The 22,718-nt window shown below is 43.5% G+C and overlaps 1 protein-coding gene across 4 annotated transcripts in view; it reads left to right on the top strand.

Moving 5' to 3' along the window:
* The window catches only part of LOC123990795 (calcipressin-2-like), a 141,175-nt gene that overhangs the window by 71,067 nt on the left and 47,390 nt on the right, over nucleotides 1-22,718 (top strand). For all 4 annotated transcript variants that reach the window (XM_046291673.1, XM_046291672.1, XM_046291674.1 and 1 more), the window contains 2 exons: nucleotides 10,102-10,275; nucleotides 11,082-11,253. In XM_046291673.1, coding sequence (XP_046147629.1) covers nucleotides 10,102-10,275; nucleotides 11,082-11,253 — 346 coding nt within the window. The remainder of the gene's footprint in view (nucleotides 1-10,101; nucleotides 10,276-11,081; nucleotides 11,254-22,718) is intronic.

The following is a 22,718-nucleotide window of genomic DNA, read 5'->3' as shown; positions in this document are numbered from 1 at the left end:
ATAAAGGTTGTGGACAGTAAGACCCAATTGAATGGATACACCATGGCTTCCCTTTTTCTTGGAAGGATTGTGTTGGTCACATCGTCATGGTTGTGAGCAGCAGTCCTCGACGATGACAGTTCTGCATCACAGCATACACATTACACTGTTAAGTCATCGTCAACTCCTATTCACCCATATGTTATGTCAAGACCATGTGACCTTTTCCTGGTCAAATCAGATTTTCAAAAACACTCATGGTCCTAGTTATGCAATATCTCTTCTGTGTTGATGTAAGATGGAAGAGACAACAGACGACTCCATGCATCCTGGGCTCTGAGACTCATCTGAAGAGTGAGATACTGAGATGGTACCTTAAACAGATGTTAGTGGTGGCCAAGCACAAGTCTTTCCCCTCCAGGGAATAAGCTGCTTGCTCTCTTTCAGAATACATTTTCTTTGTGTATTTCTCTCGGTCCGTTGCCTAGAAGGAGCTGGGGCAAGTCTTTGGGAACACAATGCTACCCTCTTTCTCATGTCAGATCTCCTCACTGTCTCCCCAAAGAGAAACTCAAGGAGTTCTTAATCTTCTCACCCTCTTCTCCTGCAACAGGTTGGTCAAATTAAGATCCTACATCTGTAGCATACTTTATGCATATTTATTCAATCACTAGCCAGATTGAGTGTGCTCTAATCCTCATCTGCAATGTACAGTCAGTCTGGCCCAGCTAAAGCCTCAGGTCACTTGGAAGGTCAGTTAAGATGAATTAGCCATGTCCTAGTCATTCCTGTCTGTCCTCTGTAGTGGAATGTTGCACCCAGTCAATCTCTCCTGGTTGGGGATGCTGTGTGAGTGTTCTGGAACGCTGTGTCTGGAATCTCCAGTGAAAACAATGTAGGAACAGAACACAAGCTGTTTCTCGTTAACATTCTGAGTGCAGAGAGAGCACAACACAGGACAGCTCAGAGTCGGAACGGTGAAATACTGGAAGCTGCTCTGCATTCCCAGCGTACCTCCGCTGTGTGCATTATTTTAGCCCAGAAATTCTCCTATTGCCTTTGGCTTGTGTCAATGTTGTCGAAGGGTAATGAGTTTCAGTGGACTCGTCTTTTTCATCCTGCGTAATATTTTCTAGGTCATCTTTGTTTATGTTGAGTATTATTGTTCGTTGTGCTACTTTGTGCTAGATTTATTGAAATATGCTGACGTTGCATAACCCCGTGGCAACAGTTAGCAAAATGGCACCTCATGCTTTGCTCTTAACACACTTCACTGTGTGTAGCAGTAGGTCTCGTTTGAGCATGTTCTGTCACCCATTCACATCACCTGATTTAAACATATAATCCCACACGAGCACCACCACTTTCCAACTCATCAGCTCTGAAACACAAAGCACTGTGCAAGATGAGTTACATGTCCTCCTCTCCTCTGCTCCTGCTGTCATCCACAGACTACATTTGGATGGTTCTACGTCAGAACATTAGATGACAGTTGATACCTTCGGACAGATCATTGCTTTGGAAAAGTAGTTGGATCCCCTGTCTCGCTAACGAGTCAACTCTGAGTCATTCTCAAAGTGATATATATATAGCACCTTGTGTGTGTGTGTGTGTGTGTGTGTGTGTGTGTGTGTGTGTGTGTGTGTGTGTGTGTGTGTGTGTGTGTGTGTGTGTGTGTGTGTGTGTGTGTGTGTGTGTGTGTGTGTGTGTGTGTGTGTGTGTGTGTGTGTGTGTGTGTGTGTGTGTGTGTGTGTGTGTGTGTGTGTATATCTTTCTCGTTCTGCGGTCAGAATGTGTTGGATTCTGTGGCGTTTCTAGAAGTTGTATCAGTCGTATTCATCCCTTTTCTCCTCTCTTAAAGTAATATGATACATCACACTACGGTAGAGAATATCTAATGCATTCGACCTGGATGTCTCAGTATTGCAGGGACCTTGCTTTGAAATATGGTAACAGTCAGTCAAAGTGAAACTCAATATGCCTCAGGCTGCTGCCAGCCTTCACTATCACTGGAGGAGAAAATGAAATCTATTTTATAAAGCCCTTTTTACATCAGCAGAGTGCTTATATTAAATACCCAGTCTAAAACCCCAAAGAGCAAGGAATGCAGATGTAGAAGCACGGTGGCTGGGAAAAACTCCATAGAAAGGCAGGAACCTAGGAAGAAACCTAGAGATGAACCAAAATGTGTGATGTTGAACTACAGTAATGCTTCTGCAAGATCATTGTAATTTCCTTAATGTATTTTGTATTGCTTTGGATAAGAGCATCTGTGATGCATCCTGACCTAGCTACGCCTCTGGAAGCAGCTCCAGACAAGTAATGGGCCTCAACAAGAAGTACCATCACTTACTCACTCCCATCCTGTCCTTCCTGGTCATCCCCTCTAACAGCAGCTGTATGCTTGCACATCCTCCCTGCCCCTCCAGTCTAACACCGTCTTTCCTAATCACTTTTCTGACATTATTTGTCTTTGAGCCTCCGCAGTGTTTGATACGTTTGTTATGGACACACTCTCACTAACCATTAGGCTGATAAGTGTCCTGAAAGCCTTCTGTACTTAGCCCCACACACACACACCCCACACACACACACACACCCCACACACACACACACCCCACACACACACACTCATGACCCATCTGAGTGATGTCAGAGAAGTTATACTTTCCTTATCACAACTATCTAATCCCAACTATCTTTGTACACACACACACACACACACACACACACACACACACACACACACACACACACACACACACACACACACACACACACACACACACACACACACACACACACACACACACACACACACACACACACACACACACACACACACACACACAAACACCCCCAAACATACCCGTCCAGATAACATCAGGGCCTCAGCCTCTCTAATTCTCATCATTCTGAAGCTATTTTTATCAATCTCTCCTCCTGAGCATCATGCGTTATTCCACCAGTAATGTGCCTGAGCCATTTGCTTAACTAGGAGGAATGTACCCACCAGCTCTTTGGTAATGCATGGATCGGTAGGCAGGTGGAGAGAGAAGGAGTATTTTTAGAAAGCTACAGTATGTTCCCTCCATTCCAGCTCCAACGAAACCCTCCCTCTCTTTTCCTCTACTCCTCACCTCGCTGTCCATATTTGCGAAAGAATGTGATCTATTCTCGAATTACACTCACAATGCCTTCTCTGCAGAACACTCTAAAGTAGAGCAGGCCAGGTATTTTAATGCCATTAGGCCTATGTAAGCTAAAGCCTTAGTGATGGAACATAAACCTGACCCAGAGGGTGATGTTACTGATTGGTGGATCAGGTTTCATGTGTGACAGGTTCCATGCTAAGCCAGCTCAGATCCACACACAGCCCTGCTGGTGCTGCTTTCCATCCTACTGCTGAAACACTTTCCTCCTCTGTGTGGTGTGGGTCTGAGGCTCTAGAGTCTTGGAGATGGCTACATCACCTGAGTTGGAATATTGTTGTACAGAGAGGGAACCCAGTCAATTTTTGTTCATGAGTTGGACGCAACATTATGTCTGCTTTAGCCTTAACTCGGGCTAGAAGTTGCTTCTAGGTACAGATCTAGGAGCAGTTTGCCCCAATCTTGAGCTTAGACCATTCGGGTAGAGGAATGCAAACATGACGGTGTCTTATCGGTGTCTAGGGGGCAACGTAATCCTACTGCTCTGGCTTATTGAAAGGCAGAAGAACATGCGACCGAAGTGAAACGTTGAAGCAGCAACATTTGCTGCTGTATTCATTCCCACTACTCTGACAACGCAGAGGGAAACTGTTAAAGTGCTGATCCAAGGCACCTACAGTGAGCCAGGTCCTCCTCCACCAGACCTCTCTATTTTACACCCCCTCACCTGTCGAAGAGGAGGAGTACAGCAAACTGAACTGAGCTGTCACCACTCATTTCCAGCCCCCCAATCAGGACAGACACATACCGGTCCCAGCTGTCAGCTCCCAGGACCCTTACTAGGCATCGGGAGCCTGCTACACGCCACCGATCTCACACACTGACAGGAAACAAACTCTGAGACACATTTACTAGTTTGGAAAGTGACTGCCTGTGTCTACAGACCAGCTCCACCAAGGAAGTCATATTTTCATCTGTCACCGGCTCTGACATAACGAGCTGCTAATGCGCTCTCTTTGTCAGACGTGCTGATAGACGACTATTGTATCTGAGTGACTCAGAGTGTTGTGAATAGATGTTATGATGGGAGTGAGATGTGGCATCTTGGAACGAGGCTATTCTGTCAGACTAGTTTTAATAGACCTCTTCTAAACAATGTTACGTGGTCACATTGTTTATTCGAGGGAGCACAGCCGAATCTAGAAATCTTCCTTGGCTCAGGAATGTATTAACTGACGAACAAAAGAGCCATTGAATTGATTGTACTGTACATGAACACGCTCTCTGTAACCTGCCCAGGCAGTCTCACTATTGCTGATCCTTCTAAGGAGGATGTAAATCAAATCATTTCATTTGTCACATACACATGGTTAGCAGATGTGTTAATGCGAGTGTAGCGAAATGCTTGTGCTTCTAGTTCCGACAATGCAGTAATAACCAACGAGTAATCTAACCTAACTATTCCACAACTACTACCTTATACACACAAGTGTAAAGTGATAAAGTATGTACATAAAGATATATGAATGAGTGACGGTACAAAACGGCATAGGCAAGATGCAGTAGATGGGATAGAGTACAGTATATACATATTTTTTTTTATTTTTTTATTTCACCTTTATTTAACCAGGTAGGCTAGTTGAGAACAGGTTCTCATTTGCAACTGCGACCTGGCCAAGATAAAGCATAGCAGTGTGAACAGACAACACAGAGTTACACATGGAGTAAACAATTAACGGGTCAATAACACAGTAGAGAAAAAAGGGGAGTCTATATACAATGTGTGCAAAAGGCATGAGGAGGTAGGCGAATAATTACAATATTGCAGATTAACACTGGAGTGATAAATGATCAGATGATCATGTACAGGTAGAGATATTGGTGTGCAAAAGAGCAGAAAAGTAAATAAATAAAAACTGTGGGGATGAGGTAGGTGAAAATGGGTGGGCTATTTACCAATAGATTATGTACAGCTGCAGCGATCTGTTAGCTGCTCAGATAGCTGATGTTTGATGTTGGTGAGGGAGATAAAAGTCTCCAACTTCAGCAATTTTTGCAATTCGTTCCAGTCACAGGCAGCAGAGTACTGGAACGAAAGGCGGCCGAATGAGGTGTTGGCTTTAGGGATGATCAATGAGATACACCTGCTGGAACGCGTGCTACGGATGGGTGTTGCCATCGTGACCAGTGAGCTGAGATAAGGCGGAACTTTGCCTAGCATGGCCTTGTAGATGACCTGTAGCCAGTGGGTCTGGCGACGAATATGTAGCGAGGGCCAGCCGACTAGAGAATACAAGTCGCAGTGGTGGGTAGTATAAGGTGCTTTAGTGACAAAACGGATGGCACTGTGATAAACTGCATCCAGTTTGCTGAGAAGAGTGTTGGAAGCAATTTTGTAGATGACATCGCCGAAGTCGAGGATCGGTAGGATAGTCAGTTTTACTAGGGTAAGCTTGGCAGCATGAGTGAAGGAGGCTTTGTTGCGGAATAGAAAGCCGACTCTTGATTTGATTTTCAATTGGAGATGTTTGATATGGGTCTGGAAGGAGAGTTTGCAGTCTAGCCAGACACCTAGGTACTTATAGGTGTCCACATATTCAAAGTCGGAACCATCCAGTGTGGTGATGCTAGTCGGGCAAGCGGGTGCAGGCAGCGATCGGTTGAAAAGCATGCATTTGGTTTTACTAGCGTTTAAGAGCAGTTGGAGGCCACGGAAGGAGTGTTGTATGGCATTGAAGCTCGATTGGAGGTTAGATAGCACAGTGTCCAATGACGGGCCGAAAGTGTATAGAATGGTGTCGTCTGCGTAGAGGTGGATCAGGGAATCGCCCGCAGCAAGAGCAACATCATTGATATACACAGAGAAAAGAGTCGGCCCGAGAATTGAACCCTGTGGCACCCCCATAGAGACTGCCAGAGGACCGGACAACATGCCCTCCGATTTGACACACTGAACTCTGTCTGCAAAGTAATTGGTGAACCAGGCAAGGCAGTCATCCGAAAAACCGAGGCTACTGAGTCTGCCGATAAGAATATGGTGATTGACAGAGTCGAAAGCCTTGGCAAGGTCGATGAAGACGGCTGCACAGTACTGTCTTTTATCGATGGCGGTTATGATGATACCTTGAGTACGATGAGATAAGTAATGTAGGGTATATAAACATTATATTAAGTAGCTTTGTTTAAAGTGGCTAGTGATACATGTATTACATAAAGATGGCAAGATGCAGTAGATGGAATAGAGTACAGTATATACATATACATATGAGATGAGTAATGTAGGGTATGTAAAAATTATATTAAGTAGCTTTGTTTAAAGTGGCTAGTGATATATTTTTCCATCAATTTCCATCAATTCCCATTATTGAAGTGGCTCGAGTTGAGTCAGTATGTTGGCAGCAGCCACTCAATGTTAGTGATGGCTGTTTAACAGTCTGATGGCCTTGAGATAGAAGCTGTTTTTCAGTCTCTCTGTCCCTGCTTTGATGCACCTGTACTGACCTCGCCTTCTGGATGATAGCGAGGTGAACAGGCAGTGGCTCGGGTGGTTGTTGTCCTTGATGATCTTTATGGCCTTCCTGTGACATCGGGTGGTGTAGGTGTCCTGGAGGGCAGGTAGTTTGCCCCCGGTGATGTGTTTGTGCAGACCTCACTACCCTCTGGAGAGTCCTGCGGTTGTGGGCGGAGCAGTTGCCGTACCAGGCGGTGATACAGCCCGACAGGATGCTCTCAATTGTGCATCTGTAGAAGTTTGTGAGTGCTTTTGGTGACAAGCCGAATTTCTTCAGCCTCCTGAGGTTGAAGAGGCGCTGCTGCGCCTTCTTCACAACGCTGTCTGTGTGGGTGGACCAATTCAGTTTGTCCGTGATATGTACGCAGAGGAACTTAAAACTTACTACCCTCTCCACTGAGGGTGCTCTGTCTGCTGTTTCCTGAAGTCCACAATCATCTACTTTGTTTTGTTGACGTTGAGGTTATTTTCCTGACACCACACTCCGAGGGCCCTCACCTCCTCCCTGTAGGCCGTCTCGTCATTGTTGGTAATCAAGCATACCACTGTAGTGTCCCACAAACTTGATGATTGAGTTGGAGGCGTGCATGGCCACGCAGTCGTGGGTGAACAGGGAGTACAGGAGAGGGCTCAGAACGCACCCTTGTGGGGCCCCAGTGTTGAGGATCAGCGGGGTAGAGATGTTGTTACCTACCCTCACCACCTGGGGGTGGCCCATCAGGAAGTCCAGTACCCAGTTGCACAGGGCGGGGTCGAGACCCAGGGTCTCGCGCTTGATGACGAGTTTGGAGGGTACTATGGTGTTAAATGCTGAGCTGTAGTCGATGAACAGCATTCTCTCATAGGTATTCCTCTTGTCCAGATGGGTTAGGGCAGTGTGCAGTGTGGTTGCGATTGCGTCGTCTGTGGACCTATTGGGGTGGTAAGCAAATTGGAGTGGGTCTAGGGTGTCAGGTAGGGTGGAGGTGATATGGTCCTTGACTAGTCTCTCAAAGCACTTCATGATGACAGAAGTGAGTGCTACGGGGTGGTAGTCGTTTAGCTCATTCACCTTAGCTTTCTTGGGAACAGGAACAATGGTGGCCCTCTTGAAGCATGTGGGAACAGCAGACTGGGATAAGGATTGATTGAATATGTCCGTAAACACACCAGCCAGCTGATCTGCGCATGCTCTGAGGACGCGGCTGGGGGTGCCGTCTGGGTCTGCAGCCTTGCGAGGGTTAACACGTTTAAATGTTTTACTCACGTCGACTGCAATGAAGGGGAGCCTGCAGGTTTTGGTAGCGGACCGTGTCAGTGGCACTGTATTGTCCTCAAAGCGAGCAAAAAAGTTATTTAGTCTGTCTGGGAGCAAGACATCCTGGTCCGCGACAGGGCTGGTTTTCTTTTTGTAATCCGTGATTGACTGTAGACCCTGCCACATTCCTCTTGTGTCTGAGCCGTTAAATTGCGACTCTGCTTTGTCTCTATACTGACACGTAGCTTGTTCGATTGCCTTGCGGAGGGAATAGTTACACTGTTTGTATTCGGTCATGTTTCCGGTCGCCTTGCCCTGATTAAAAGCAGTGGTTCACGCTTTCAGTTTTGTGCGAATGCTGCCGTCAATCCACGGTTTCTGGTTTGGGAATGTTTTACTCGTTGCTGTGGGTATAGCGTCGCAGATGCACTTTCTAATGAACTCGCTCACCGAATCAGCGTATTCGTCAATGTTGTTGTTGGACGCAATGCGGAACATATCCCAATCCACGTGATCGAAGCAGTCTTGAAACGTGGAATCAGATTGGTCGGTCCAGCATTGAACAGACCTGAGCGTGGGAGCTTCTTGTTTTAATTTCTGTCTGTAGACTGGAAGCAACAAAATGAGGTCGTGGTCAGCTTTTCCGAATGGAGTGCGGGGGATGGCCTTATATGCGTCGTGGAAGTTAGAATAACAATGATCCAAGGTTTTACCAGCCCTGGTAGCACAATCGATATGCTGATAGAATTTAGGGAGTCTTATTTTCAGATTAGCCTTGTTAAAATCGGCAGCTACAATGAATGCAGCCTCAGGATATGTGGTTTCCAGTTTGCATAGAGTCAAATCAAATTTGTTCAGGGCCATCGATGTGTCTGCTTGGGAGGGAATATGTACGTCTGTGATTATAATTCTAATATAATAATATAATTGGTAGATAATGCGGTCGACATTTGATTGTGGCAGTAGTGAAATCCCTGTTCAAGTGTTTATTTTATTTGGTTGTTTTTTTTACCCATGCACTGCTAATCAATTTACAGCAAATATTTATTCAGATGGACAGTTAAGCACCAGATTATCTCTTTAAAAGTGCTCATCTTCACACTCATTACTGGCTGAATGAGGTGGCTCGTTTAGAGTCTGCTAGAACAGCATCTCCGCTCACCACCATGAGGGAGGGAGGGAGGGAGGGTGGGAGAGAGGGAGGGAGGGAGGGGAAATACTGTAGGCCATATGCTCTGCTCTGTCTTTAATGCTGTGTTTAAGACCTACTTGTTATTGTGAACAAACGTCTCATTTGGGGAAAGTACCAGTCGTGTGAGTTAACTGAGGTGGGAGATTTACTTTTCGGTTGAGTGTCTTAATTCACAGGATTGAGTGTTTGACACAATCATCTCTATTGCACACTTGTTCTGTGTATAACCTGGTCTGGCTATAACCTATGAATTCTATCCTAGGGTTATGAGGTGTGGTCATAGGGGACAGACATAGCTACAGTAACAGAGATGTTGTGTTAGCGATCAGGCTGTAGAGCCTAGTGGTTGTGGGAGATTTTCCCAGAACTGACTGTGGCCCCCTGGTCTGAGGAAATGAGGAAACGACTCCCTCTTCCTCTTTCTTTCTCCTCCTTCCTCTACCCTGTGTCCCTCTCTCCCCCAACTCTGCCTTCCGCTGTATCCAAATCGCTACACTTCTCCCCTCTCCCTTTCTACTCTCTGCCTTTCTGCTCTCTCTCCTTTCTCTATGCAGCCCAGGGCAGGTCTGGGAGATGATGCTCAGATAAGACACCTTTCATTAGCTCTTCTCCGCAGCAGGAAATGAATGCTAAGCGAGCGGATAGATTCCAAACACACACATACACACGTTTTTCCTCGCTCTCTCGCTCCCTCTCGCTCCTTCTCTCCTCTGGCCAGGCTTAATGAATGGCCGATTTATTTGGTCTGCAACAGAAAACATCATCTAGACTGCACCCAATAAAACAACACAGAGACATGCAGCATCCCCTGTGCATGATTAACAGGTTGTTACCTAGATCCTGTGGGGACTGGTGGAGGCTGTGATAAATATAGAGCCTCACCCCAGACACTGCTGATGGTCTCTTTCTCCCTCAGGGCTTATTGTATGTCTATCTGAATTATTCATGCTTCGGCATTTACCACCTGAAACCATACTATGCACAACTTCATGTGGTTTGTTTTTGTCTCTCTATATTGTCTTGGGTTCAGGAGATGTTTGAGGCTCTGTTCCTGTCCTACGATGAGCGGGTGACGTTCCAGCTGTTCAAGAGCTTCCGGCGTGTCCGTATCAACTTCAGCAACCCCAAATCAGCCGCAAGCGCCAGGATAGAGCTGCACGAAACGCCCTTCAGGGGCAAGAAGCTCAAACTCTACTTCGCTCAGGTCAGTATTTATACAGTACAACAGGCAGGACTGACTTTGATTTACCCTTATGATAGTTCTGTTGCCTATTGCTGGAAGGAAAGGACACCTTAAGACACTAGCTTTAGTTATGGTGTATAGTTCAGGGAAAAAAACTGTGTTTATGGAAAAGGTTTTGTCACCGTTGCAGTGTGACTAACTTTAAAAGCCTCTCCAGGGTGTGTGTGTGTGTGTTTGTGTGTGTGTGTGTGTTTGTGTGTGTGTGTGTGTGTGCCGTCCTCCTTGCAGCAGCGTGTGATTGCTCCACATTAGCCAATAGGCCTGTCTAATTCCTTTCCCAAAGGATATCAGGGTCACAAACACCCTGCTGAGCCAGAGAGAAAGAGAGATGAAGTCCATGAGTTATTCTCCTGTTAGAGAAGACCTATTACCTGCAGGACCAAATGTTCCGTTGTGTTGCCTGAAGGCTGGAGCACACTTCACAGCACTCTGGTGATCTACATGCACCCTTAACGCCGTTGGTAGAACGCGGATGTTGCCATTTTTCAGGGGTACAGTATTTTCGACCTATCCTCCGTTTCCCCTGAAAAATGGAAGTGGGGACTCCGCTCAGCCGTCTTTCTACACCTGTGCTACATTAGGTTCATCTGCATGTGATCTGCACTAATTTAGGCCTATCAGCTATTAGTCAAGATGACAGGCCTGGTGGCGATGATGAGGGCCAACCTCACTAGACTAGGTTTTTGTTCAAGCCTATTACTAAGAGACATCGGATTCAAACACATTCACTAATAATTGGTTTCTCTCTCTCTCTCTCCCTCCCTCAGGTCCAGAACCCAGTATCAGATGGTGATAACCTGCACCTGGCTCCTCCTCAGCCCTCTAAACAGTTCCTCATCTCCCCTCCCGGCTCACCGCCCATTGGCTGGCAGCAGATAGACGAGGCTACGACCGTCATCAACTATGACCTGCTCTATGCGGTGGCCAAGCTGGGCCCCGGTGAGTTATACCACTATATTGTGCATACTGTTTCTTACAGAGCGACCTCGCTCTGTCAGTTTTAATTTGTCAGTCTCAACTCTTCTCTCACAACTTTCAATTACTCTCCATGTTTCCTTTTCTCAATCATTTCTGTCTCTCATTCTCTGTCTGGTCTTTCTATTGTCCCATTCTCTGTCAGATCTTTCTAATCAAATCAAATGTATTTATATAGCCCTTCGTACATCAGCTGATATCTCAAAGTGCTGTACAGAAACCCAGCCTAAAACCCCAAACAGCAAGCAATGCAGGTGTTGAAGCACGTTGGCTAGGAAAAACTCCATAGAAAGGCCAAAACCTAGGAAGAAACCTATAGATGAACCATGCTATGAGGGGTGGCCAGTCCACTTCTGGCTGTGCTGGGTGGAGATTATATCAGAACATGGCCATGATGTTCAAATGTTCATAAATAATAGGTCTGGGACAGGTAGCACGTCCGGTGAACAGGTCAGGATTCCATAGCCGCAAGCAGAACAGTTGAAACTGGAGCAGCAGCACGTCCAGGTCGACTGGGGACAGCAAGGAGTCATCATGCCAGGTAGTCCTGAGGCATGGTCCAAGGGCTCAGGTCCTCTGAGAGAGAGAAAGAAAAAGAGAAAAAGAGAATTAGAGAGAGCATACTTAAATTCACACAGGACACCGGATAAGACAGGAGAAGCACTCCAGATATAACAAACTGACCCTAGCCCCCCGACACATAAACTTCTGCAGCATAATTACTGGAGGCTGAGACAGAATGTCCCATTCTCTGTCTGAACTTTCTAGTGTCCCATTCTCTCTCTGATCTTTCTAGTGTCCCATTCTCTGTCTGATCTTTCTATTGTCTCACTCTCTGTCTGATCTTTCTATTGTCCCATTCTCTGTCTGATCTTTCTATTGTCCCATTCTCTGTCTGATCTTTCTATTGTCCCATTCTCTGTCTGATCTTTCTATTGTCCCATTCTCTGTCTGATCTTTCTATTGTCCCATTCTCTGTCTGATCTTTCTATTGTCCCATTCTCTGTCTGATCTTTCTATTGTCCCATTCTCTGTCTGATCTTTCTATTGTCCCATTCTCTGTCTGATCTTTCTATTGTCCCATTCTCTTGCTTGATAGCTATTTGTCATTCTCCCCCTCGTTCCCTTTCTCACATCTCTGTCTGTAAATATATCCACTCTGTAAATATATCCAGTTCTACGTGAGCGTCAGGTAATTGGACATCCTAGATCACCTACCCTCGGTTAAGCAGGGGATCAGGTCAAATCATTGTTGTTTAAAGTGGTAATCTGAAGTTCAAACAATAACAAAGCGCCTCTCCACCACTGATATGGTGAACAGCTGAGGGATGTGGCTGGAGAAATGTACCTGCTCTCAAACTCATGCACAGAGCTATGGATACAAGGACTGACCATCCATGATATCAAAATGATAGTTTTCACCATGCAATTGTATTGATTTGTATTTGTTATGGATCCCCATTAGCTGCTAACCTTCGTGGGGTCCAGCAAAATGAAGGCAGTTAGATATTTTTTTAAACATTACAATACATTCACAACAGATTTCACAACATATTAAGTATGTGCCCTCAGGCCCTACTCTACTACCACATATCCACAACACAAATCAAATCAAATTTATATAGCCCTTCATACATCAGCTGATAAGTCTAAGTGCTGTACAGAAACCCAGCCTAAAACCCCAAACAGCAACCAATGCAGGTGTAGAATCACGGCGGCTAGGAAAAACTCCCTAGAAAGGTCAAAACCTAGGAAGAAATCTAGAGAGGAACCAGGGTATGTGGGGTGGCCAGTCCTCTTCTGGCTGTGCCGTGTGTAGATTATAACAGAACATGGCCAAGATGTTAAAATGTTCATAAATGACCAGCATGGTCCAATAATAATAAGGCAGAACATTTGAAACTGGAGCAGCAGCAGGGCCAGGTGGACTGGGGACAGCAAGGAGTCATCATGTCAGGTAGAGCACACTTAAATTCACACAGGACACCGAATAGGACAGTAGAAGTACTCCAGATATAACAAACTGACCCTAGCCCCCTGACACATAAATTACTGCAGCATAAATACTGGAGGCTGAGACAGGAGGGGTCAGGGGACACTGTGGCCCCATCCGAGGACACCCCCGGACAGGGCCAAACACAAAAGCCATGTGTAGGTGTGTGTACAGTGCGTATGTTATCGTGCATTTGTATGCATGTGTCTGTGCCTATGTTTGTGTTGCTTCACAGTCCCCACTGGTCCATATGGTGTATTTTTATCTGTTTTTTAAAATCAAATTTGACTCCTTGCATGATTTACCTGTATTTATTTATTTTATTGAATCTTTATTTAAACAGGGAGTCACATTGTGATTACACGTGTATAAAACAATATAAACGCAGCAACAACAAAAAACTTTCCTTTTTCAGGAGCCTGTCTTTCAAAGATAATTAGTAAAAATCCAAATAACTTCACAGATCTTCATTGTAAAGGGTTTAAACATTGTTTCCCATGCTTCAATGGTTCAATGAACCATAAACAATTAATGAACATGCACCTGTGTAATGGTCGTTAAGACACTAACAGCTTACAGACGGTAGGCAATTAAGGTCACAGTTATGAAAACTTAGGACACTAAAGAGGCCTTTCTACTGACTGAGAAACACCAACAGAAAGATGCCCAGGGTCGCTGCTCATCTGCATGAACGTGCCTTAGGCATGCTGCAAGGAGGCATGAGGACTGCAGATGTGGCCAGGGCAATAAATTGCAATGTCCGTACTATGAGACGCCTAAGACAGCGCTACAGGGAGTCAGGACAGACAGCTGATCATCCTCATAGTGGCAGACCACGTGCAACAACACCTGCACAGGATCGGTACATCCGAACATCACACCTGTGGGACAGGTCTAAGATGGCAACAACAACTGCCCGAGTTGCACCAGGAATGCAAAATCCCTGCATCAGTGCTCAGACTGTCCGCAATAGGCTGAGAGAGGCTGGACTAAAGGCTTGTAGGCCTGTTGTAAGGCAGGTCCTCACCAGACATCACCGGCAACAACGTTGCCTATGGGCACAAACCCACCGTGGCTGGAGCAGACAGGACTGGCAAAAAAGTGCTCTTCACTGACGAGTCGCAGTTTTGTCTCACCAGGGGTGATGGTCGGATTCGCGTTTATCGTCGAAGGAATTAACGTTACACCGAGGTCTGTACTCTGGAGCGGGATCGATTTGGAGGTGGAGGGTCCGTCATGGTCTGGGGCGGTGTGTCACAGCATCATCGGACTGAGCTTGTTGTCATTGCAGGCAATCTCAACGCTGTGTGTTACAGGGAAGACACCCTCCTCCCTCATGCAGTACCCTTCCTGCATGCTCATCACAGCATGACAATGCCACCAGCCATACTGCCCGTTCTGTGCGTGATTTCCTGCAAGACAGGAATGTCAGTGTTCTGCCATTGCCAGCGAAGAGCCCGGATCTCAATCCCATTGAGCACGTCTGGGACCTGTTGGATCGGAGGGTGAGGGCTATTCCCCCCAGAAATGTCCGCGAAATTGCAGGTGCCATGATGGAAGAGTGGGGTAACATCTCACAGCAAGAACCGGCAAATCTGGTGCAGTCCATGAGGAGGAGAGTACTTAATGCAGCTGGTGGCCACAACAGATACTGACTGTTACTTTTGATTTTGAACCCCCCCCCCTTTGTTCAGGGACACATTATTCAATATCTGTTAGTCACATGTCTGTGGAACTTGTTCAGTTTGTCTGTTGTTGAATCTTGTTATGTTCATACAAATATTTGCACATGTTAAGGTTGCTGAAAATAAACTCAGTTGACAGCGAGAGGACGTTTCTTTTTTTGCTGAGTTTAATTCTGCACAATAAACAAAAATAAACATTTAATAAAAGCAATCACATTCAAATACATAGAGGTCCTCAATCAATAATATAAACTGCCTGAGTGTCATCTAGCTGCAGTGAACTCTGTAGATTGTTACACAAATTAGGGGGGGGGCGCAGATTTTCCCAAATCTGTGGAGACTGGAGGTAACTCTAGTGTTATCCATTCCTATGAACGGATTTGGTAACTTATGATTCTTATCTTAATTAATGATATTACATATAGAGGGAGTTTCTGTAAAATTGCTTTGTAAATACATTTGAAGTTGGAGGTTTACATACACCTTAGCCAAATACATTTAAACCCAGTTTTTCACAATGCCTGACATTTAATCCTAGTAAACATTCCCTGTCTTACGTCAATTAGGATCACTAATTTATTTTAAGAATGTGAAACGTCAAAATAATAGTATAGAGAATGATTTCATCACATTCCCAATGGGTCAGAGGTTTACATAGAAGAAATTAGTATTTGGTAGCATTGCCTTTTAATTTTTTGAACTTGGGTCGAACGTTTCAGGGAGCCTTCCACAAGCTTCCCACAATACGTTGGGTGCATTTTGGCCAATTCCTCCTGACAGAGCTGGTGTAACTGAGTCAGGTTTGTAGGCCTGCTTGCTCGCACACGCTTTTTCAGTTCTGCCCACAAATTTTCAATAGGATTGAGGTCAGGGCTTTGTGATGGCCAGTCCAATACCTTGATGCTGTTGTCCTTAAGCCATTTTGCCACAACTATTGAAGGATGCTTGGGGTCATTGTCCATTTGGAAGACCCATTTGCGACCAAACTTGAACTTCCAGACTGATGTCTTGATATGTTGCTTCAATATATCCACATAATTTTCCTACCTCATGATGCCATCTATTTTGCAAAGCACCTACACAACATGATGCTGCCACCCCCGTGCTTCACGGTTGGGATGGTGTTCTTCGGCTTGCAAGCCTCCCCCTTTTTCCTCCAAACATAACGATTGTCATTATGGCAAAACAGTTCTATTTTTGTTTCATCAGACCAGAGGACATTTCTCCAAAAACTGTTATCTTTGTCTCCATGTGCAGTTGCAAACTGTAGTCAGGCTTTTTTATGGTGGATTTGGAGCAGTGGCCTCTTCCTTGCTGAGCGACCTTTCAGCTTATGTCGATATAGGACTCATTTTACTGTGGATATAGATACATTTGTACCTGTTTCCTCCAACATCTTCAATAGGTCCTTTTCTGTTGTTCTGGGATTGATTTGCACTTTTCGCACCAAAGTATGTTCATCTCTAGGAGACGCGTCTCCTTCCTGAGCGGTAAGACGGCTGTGTGGTCCCATGGTATTTATACTGGCTTACTATTGTTTTGTACAGATGACTGTGGTACCGTCAGGCGTTTGGAAATTGCTCCCAAGAATGAATCAGACTTGTGGAGGTCTACATTTTTTTCTGAGGTCTTGGCTGACTTCTTTTGATTTTCCCATGATGTCAAGCAAATAGTTTGCACTGAGTTTGAAGGTAGGCTTTGAAATACATCCACAGGTACACCTCCAATTGACTGAAATGATGTCAATTAGCCTATCAGAAGCTTCTAAAGCCATGACTTCATTTTCTGGAATTTTCCAAGCTGATTAAAGGCACAGTCAACATAGTGTATGTAAACTTCTGACCCACTGGAACAGTGAGTTATAAGTGAAATAATCTGTCTGTAAACAATTGTTGGAAACATGACTTGAGTGTCATGCACAAAGTAGATGTCCTAACTGACTTGCCAAAACTGTAGTTTGTTAACAATACATTTGTGGAGTGGTTGTAAAACAAGTTTTAATGACTCCAACCTAAATGTATGTAAACTTCCTACTTACAGACAGAGGTCCATCCCACATTTGTATACAGACTACAATGATGAGTTCTAAAATTGTCCCCTGTGATAAAATGTATTGCTGGATGGTAGACAGTGTCCAAGGGTTTTAAAACAGAGGTTGTCAAATGCATGTAATCAATATCACCAAAATTCAAAACAGGGAGAAGCATTGTTTGAACAATATTTATCCTATTTTTAATACTAAGTTGTGATCTATATTTCAATATAAAAAAAAACAATCTTGGATTTTAGCTTCTTAAGTCAGATTTTCTATATGCGTTACGAAGAATAACTTGTCATCAATCCAGACACCCAGATACTTCTATTGAAAAACAAGCTCAATTTGGGCTCCATTTATAGCTCAAATATGCAGGTCGTCGGGGTCCACATTTCATGACCTAGAGAACAGCAATGGCTTGGTTTTACTTGTATTTAACACTAATTAAGATCTGTAAGTGATTTCTGAATTTAATCAAAGTCATGCTGAAGTTCACAAATTCCCTGCTGCACTGAGGTGGCACAGAATTGTGTCATCTGCATAGAGATGAATGTTACAAGTATTAACAGTGTTTCCTATGTCATTAATATACAAAGTGAACAATAATGGACCCAAAATTGAACCCGGAGGGACACCTTTTTGAATCTCAAGAAATTCAGGATGGCCTGAGTTCTGTCACTAAGATAATTCTGAAACCATAAACAGGCTGTGTATCCCAGGCCTACTCTTTATCATTTCTTCAGCAAAACGGAAAACAGCAAAACAGTTTATTTAATTAACTGGGCAAGTCAGATAAGAACAAATTCTTATTTACAATGACAGGCTACCCCGGCCAAACCCGGACGACGCTTGGCCAATTGTGCACCGCCCTATGGGACTCCCAATTACGGCCGGATGTGATACAGCCTGGAATCGAACCAGGGACTGTAGTAACGCCTCTTGCTCTGAGATGCAGTGCCTTTGATCGCTGCGCCACTCGGGAGCCGTGGTTGCTGTGGTAGTAATATGCTCAGGCCTAAACCCTGATTGGTTTATATTAAGAATACAATTATCAGATAAAAAGGAACGAAGTTGTACATTAACCAAGTATTCAATAACCTATGGCGATAGTTGTCAAGATCATTTGTATCCCCACAGCAAATATGTGGATTTCCATGCTTTTGGAATACTTCCTGATAAAAATGTTAAATTAGAAATGTGAGCTACTCAGCCAGCAATAAGGGGTGCTGCACACTTAAGCAGACTAGGCTCCAAATGACCAGCCCCTGTGGATTTATTCAGTATTTTTTCAGTATCATTCAATAGATTTTCACCATCTACATCCAAACTACTGCTTTGAAAATACATTCAAATATAAAGCCCGCAGAGATAAAATGGTGATTAAATGCATTAATGAGATCAATTTTGTCAGTAATAGGACTAGAATCGAAATTAATTTATTTGGGGAGAGAAGAGGAGACGCAAGCCTAAAGTGATTTAACAGCTTTCCAACATTTGTCTGGGTTCCCTGTATATTAAGATAGTGTATTAACATAATAATCTGATTTAGCTTTTTTTAACTAGTTTTACACACCGATTTCTCAATCGCCTGAAAGACTGCCAGTCTAGGCCCGGGTCTGTGAATCTAGCTTTGGCCCATGCAGCATCTCTGTTGTGTATGACTTCAGATAGCTCTGGACTGAAGCAAAGGCGATACCGATGTTTTATTCTCCGTTTTTTTTAAGGGAGCATGTTAATCTACAATACAATTGAAAACATTTGAGAAGTGGTTCAGAGCCAACTCTGGGTCGGGTATAGATGCAATACAATCAAAGTCACCAACATAAAGGTCACAAAAAAAGGCCTGTTCATTCAAATGTTTAAAATTCCTCATGTTGATAAAACAAGGTTTGGATCAAGGCATGTGTATATCCCTGACACATACAATGGGACAGTGGTCACTAATATCCAAAGCAAATACCCCACTCCCAGCATATCTATCTGGAGTATTTGTAAGTATGAGGTCAATCAAAGTCGATTTCGTAGGGTCCTTTAAGTTTGGGCGAGTGGACTTTGTAATCAGCTGGGTCACATTTAGATTAGTTCACTTGATGTGGAATAGAGTTCCATGTAGTCATGGCTCTATGTAGTACTGTGCACCTCCCATAGTCTGTTCTGGACTTGGGGACTGTGATCTCTGGTGGCATGTCTTGTGGGGTATGCATGGGTGTCCAAACTGTGTGCCAGTAGTTCAAACAGGCAGCTTGGTGCATTCAACATGTCAAAACTTCTCCCAAATACAAGTAGTGATGAAGTTAATCTCTACTCTACTTTGGGCCAGGAAAGATTGACATGCATATTATTAATGTTAGGTCTCGGTGTACATCCAAGGGCCAGCCATGTTGCCCTGTTCTGAGCCAATTGCAATTTTCTTAAGTCCCTCTTTGTTGCACCTGACCACACAACTGAACAGTAGCCCAGGTATGACAAAACTAGGGCCTGTAGGACCTGCCTTGTTGATAGTGCTGTTAAGAATGTAGAACAGCTCTTTATTATGGACAGACTTCTCCCCATCTTAGCTACTGTTGCATCAACATGTATTGACCGTGACAGTTTACAATTTTGATTTTGAAATATGTAAGACTAACTTATTCCTTGCCACCCATTCTGAAACTAACTGCAGCTCTTTGTTAAGTGTTGCAGTCATTTCAGTCACTGTGGTAGCTGACATGTTTAGTGTTGAGTCATCCGGACACACACGCTGGCATTACACAAATGTCATTAGTAAAGCTTGAAAAAGGTAAGGGGCCTAGACAGCTGCCCTGGTGAATTCCTGATTCTACCTGGATTTTGTTGGAGAGGCTTCCATTAAAGAACACCCCCTGTGTTCTGTTAGACAGGTAACTCTTTATCCACAATATAACAGGGGGTGTAAAGCCATAACACATTTTCACAAGTTTTTCCAGCAACAGACTATGATTGATAATGTCAAAAGTCACACTGAAGTCTAACAAAACAGCCCCACAATCTTTTATCATCAATTTCTCTAAGCCAATCATCAGTAATTTGTGTAAGTGCTGTGCTTGTTGAATGTCCTTCCCTATAAGCATGAAAGTCTGTTTTCAATAAAATAGCATTGTATCTGTTCAAACACCATTTTTTCCAAAAGTTTACAAAGGGTTGGTAAAAGGCTGATTGGTCTGCTATTTGAGCCAGTAAAGGGGTTTTTATTATCCTTAGGTGGGGGAATACCTTTTTCTTCCCTCCAGGCCTGAGGGCACACACTTTCTAGTAGGCTTAAATTGAAGATGTGTCAATATCATCCACTATTATCCTCAATCATTTTCCATCCAAGTTGTCAGACTCCGGTGGCTTGTCATTGTTGATAGACAATTTTTTCAACTCTTCCACACTTACTTTACGAATTCAAAATTATAATGCTGGTCTTTCATAATTTGGTCAGATATACATGGATGTGTAGTGTAAGCGTTTGTTGGTGTCATGTCATGCCTAAATTTGCTAATCTTACCAATGAAAAAACATTAAAGTAGTTGGCAATATCAGTGGGTTTTGTGATGAATGAGCCATCTGATTCAATTAATGATGGAGCAGAGTTTGCGTTTTTGCCCAAAATGTCATTTAACCTCTTGCTTCTACCTGGCACGCAGGCGTCCCATCTAGAGCTCTGGAAATGCAAATGCACTACGCTAAATGCTAATAGTATTAGTTAAAACTCAAACATTCATTAAAATACACATGCAGGGTATTGAATTAAAGCTACACTTGTTGTGAATCCAGGCAACAAGTCAGATTTTTTAAATGCTTTTTGGCGAAAGCATGAGAAGCTATTATCTGATAGCATGTAACACCACAAAAGACCCGCAGGGGACGTAAACAAAATAATTAGCATATTCGGCGCTACACAAACCGCACAATAAAATATAAAACATTCATTACCTTTGACCATCTTCTTTGTTGGCACTCCTAGATGTCCCATAATCACTATTGGGTCTTTTTTTCGATTAAATCGGTCCATATATAGCCTAGATATCGTTCTATGTAGACTGTGTGATAAATGAAAAAAAAGAGCGTTTCATAACGTAACGTCATTTTTTTAAATTCAAAAAGTTGACGATAAACTTTCACAAAACACTTCGAAATACTTTTGTAATGCAACTTTAGGTATTAGTAAACGTTAATAAGCGATCAAATTAATCACGAGACGAAGTGTTTTCTATAGGGATCCATCTTGAAATACTGTCCGTCTATTTCTCAACCAAAATATCCGGTCGGAGACCGGAAGAAATGGGATTTCTCTTGTTCGTTTGACCAAGAAACAAATCCTAGGCAAATGACAAGACTGTTGACATCGTGTGGAAGCTGTAGGTACTGCAACCTCAGCCATATTTAATGTCTTTCGCCCATAACAATGGGTTGAAGCGGCGGATGGATATATTTTTCCACTTTCAGTGATCAGATTTTCCTGCACTTTTCAATGAAACGCACGTTATGTTAAAGCCACAGCCGTGATTTAACCAGTTTTATAAACGTCTGAGTGTTTTCTATCCACAAATACTAATCATATGCAAATACTATATTCCTGGCATGAGTAGCAGGGCGCTGAAATGTTGCGCGATTTTTAACAGAATGTTCGAAAAAGTAGAGGGTAGACTGAAGAGGTTAAAGTGCTCCAAAGCTTTTTACTATCATTCTTTATGTCCTTTATCTTTGTTTCAAAGTGTAGTTTCTTCTTCTTTTTATTTAGTTTAGTCACATTACTTCTCAATTTGCAGTACGTTTGTCAATCAGTTGTACAGTCAGACCTATTAGGGAGGCGCACAATTGGCTCAGCATCGTCCGGGTTAGGGGAGAATTTGGCCGGGGTAGACCGTCATTGTAAATAAGATTTTGTTCTTAACTGACATGCTTTGTTAAATAAAGGTTTTTAAAAAATGCAATTTCTTTTGCCTCATCCCTTTCAACCATGCCGTTTTTAAATTCCTCATCAATCCACAGGGATTTAACAGTTTTTACATTTACATAAGTAATTTTCTTAATGGGTGCATGCTTATTAGTAACTGGGATAAGCAATTTCATAAATGTGTCAAGTGCAGCATCTAGTTGCTCCTCATTACACACCACGGACCAACAAATATTCTTTACATCAACAACATAGGAATCGCTACAAAGCTTTGTATGGCCTCTTATGCACTATATTAGGCCCAGCCTTTGGAACTTTGATTTTCCTAGATATTGCTACTATATTGTGATCACTACATCCAATGGATTTGGTTACTGCTTTCAAACACATTTCTGCAGTATTAGTAAAGATGTGATCAATACATGTTGATGGTTTCATTCCTGTGTTGTTTGTAACTACCCTGGTAGGTTGATTGATAACCTGAACCTGTTTGCAGGCACTAGTTACAGTTTAAAGCTTTCTCTTGAGTGGGCAGCCTTATGAAAGCCGGGCAATATTTAAATCACCCAGAAAATATACCTCTCAATCAATATCACATACATTAACAAGCATTTCACACGTTATCCAGATACTGACTGTTAACACTTGGTGGTCTATAGCAGCTTCCCACCAGAATGGGATTTAGGTGAGGCAGATGAACTTGTAGCCATATTACTTCGACAGTATTTAACATGAGATCCTCTCTAAGCTTTACAGGAATGTGGTTTTGAATATAAACAGCCACACCTCCACCTTTGGCATTTCTGTCTTCTGTAG

The sequence above is a fragment of the Oncorhynchus gorbuscha genome, linkage group LG12, assembly GCF_021184085.1.
Source record: "Oncorhynchus gorbuscha isolate QuinsamMale2020 ecotype Even-year linkage group LG12, OgorEven_v1.0, whole genome shotgun sequence".
NCBI classification, from domain to species: domain Eukaryota; kingdom Metazoa; phylum Chordata; class Actinopteri; order Salmoniformes; family Salmonidae; genus Oncorhynchus; species Oncorhynchus gorbuscha.
The sequence above is the reverse complement of the archived record's forward strand: the minus strand, read 5'-3'. Positions and strand labels throughout refer to the sequence as shown.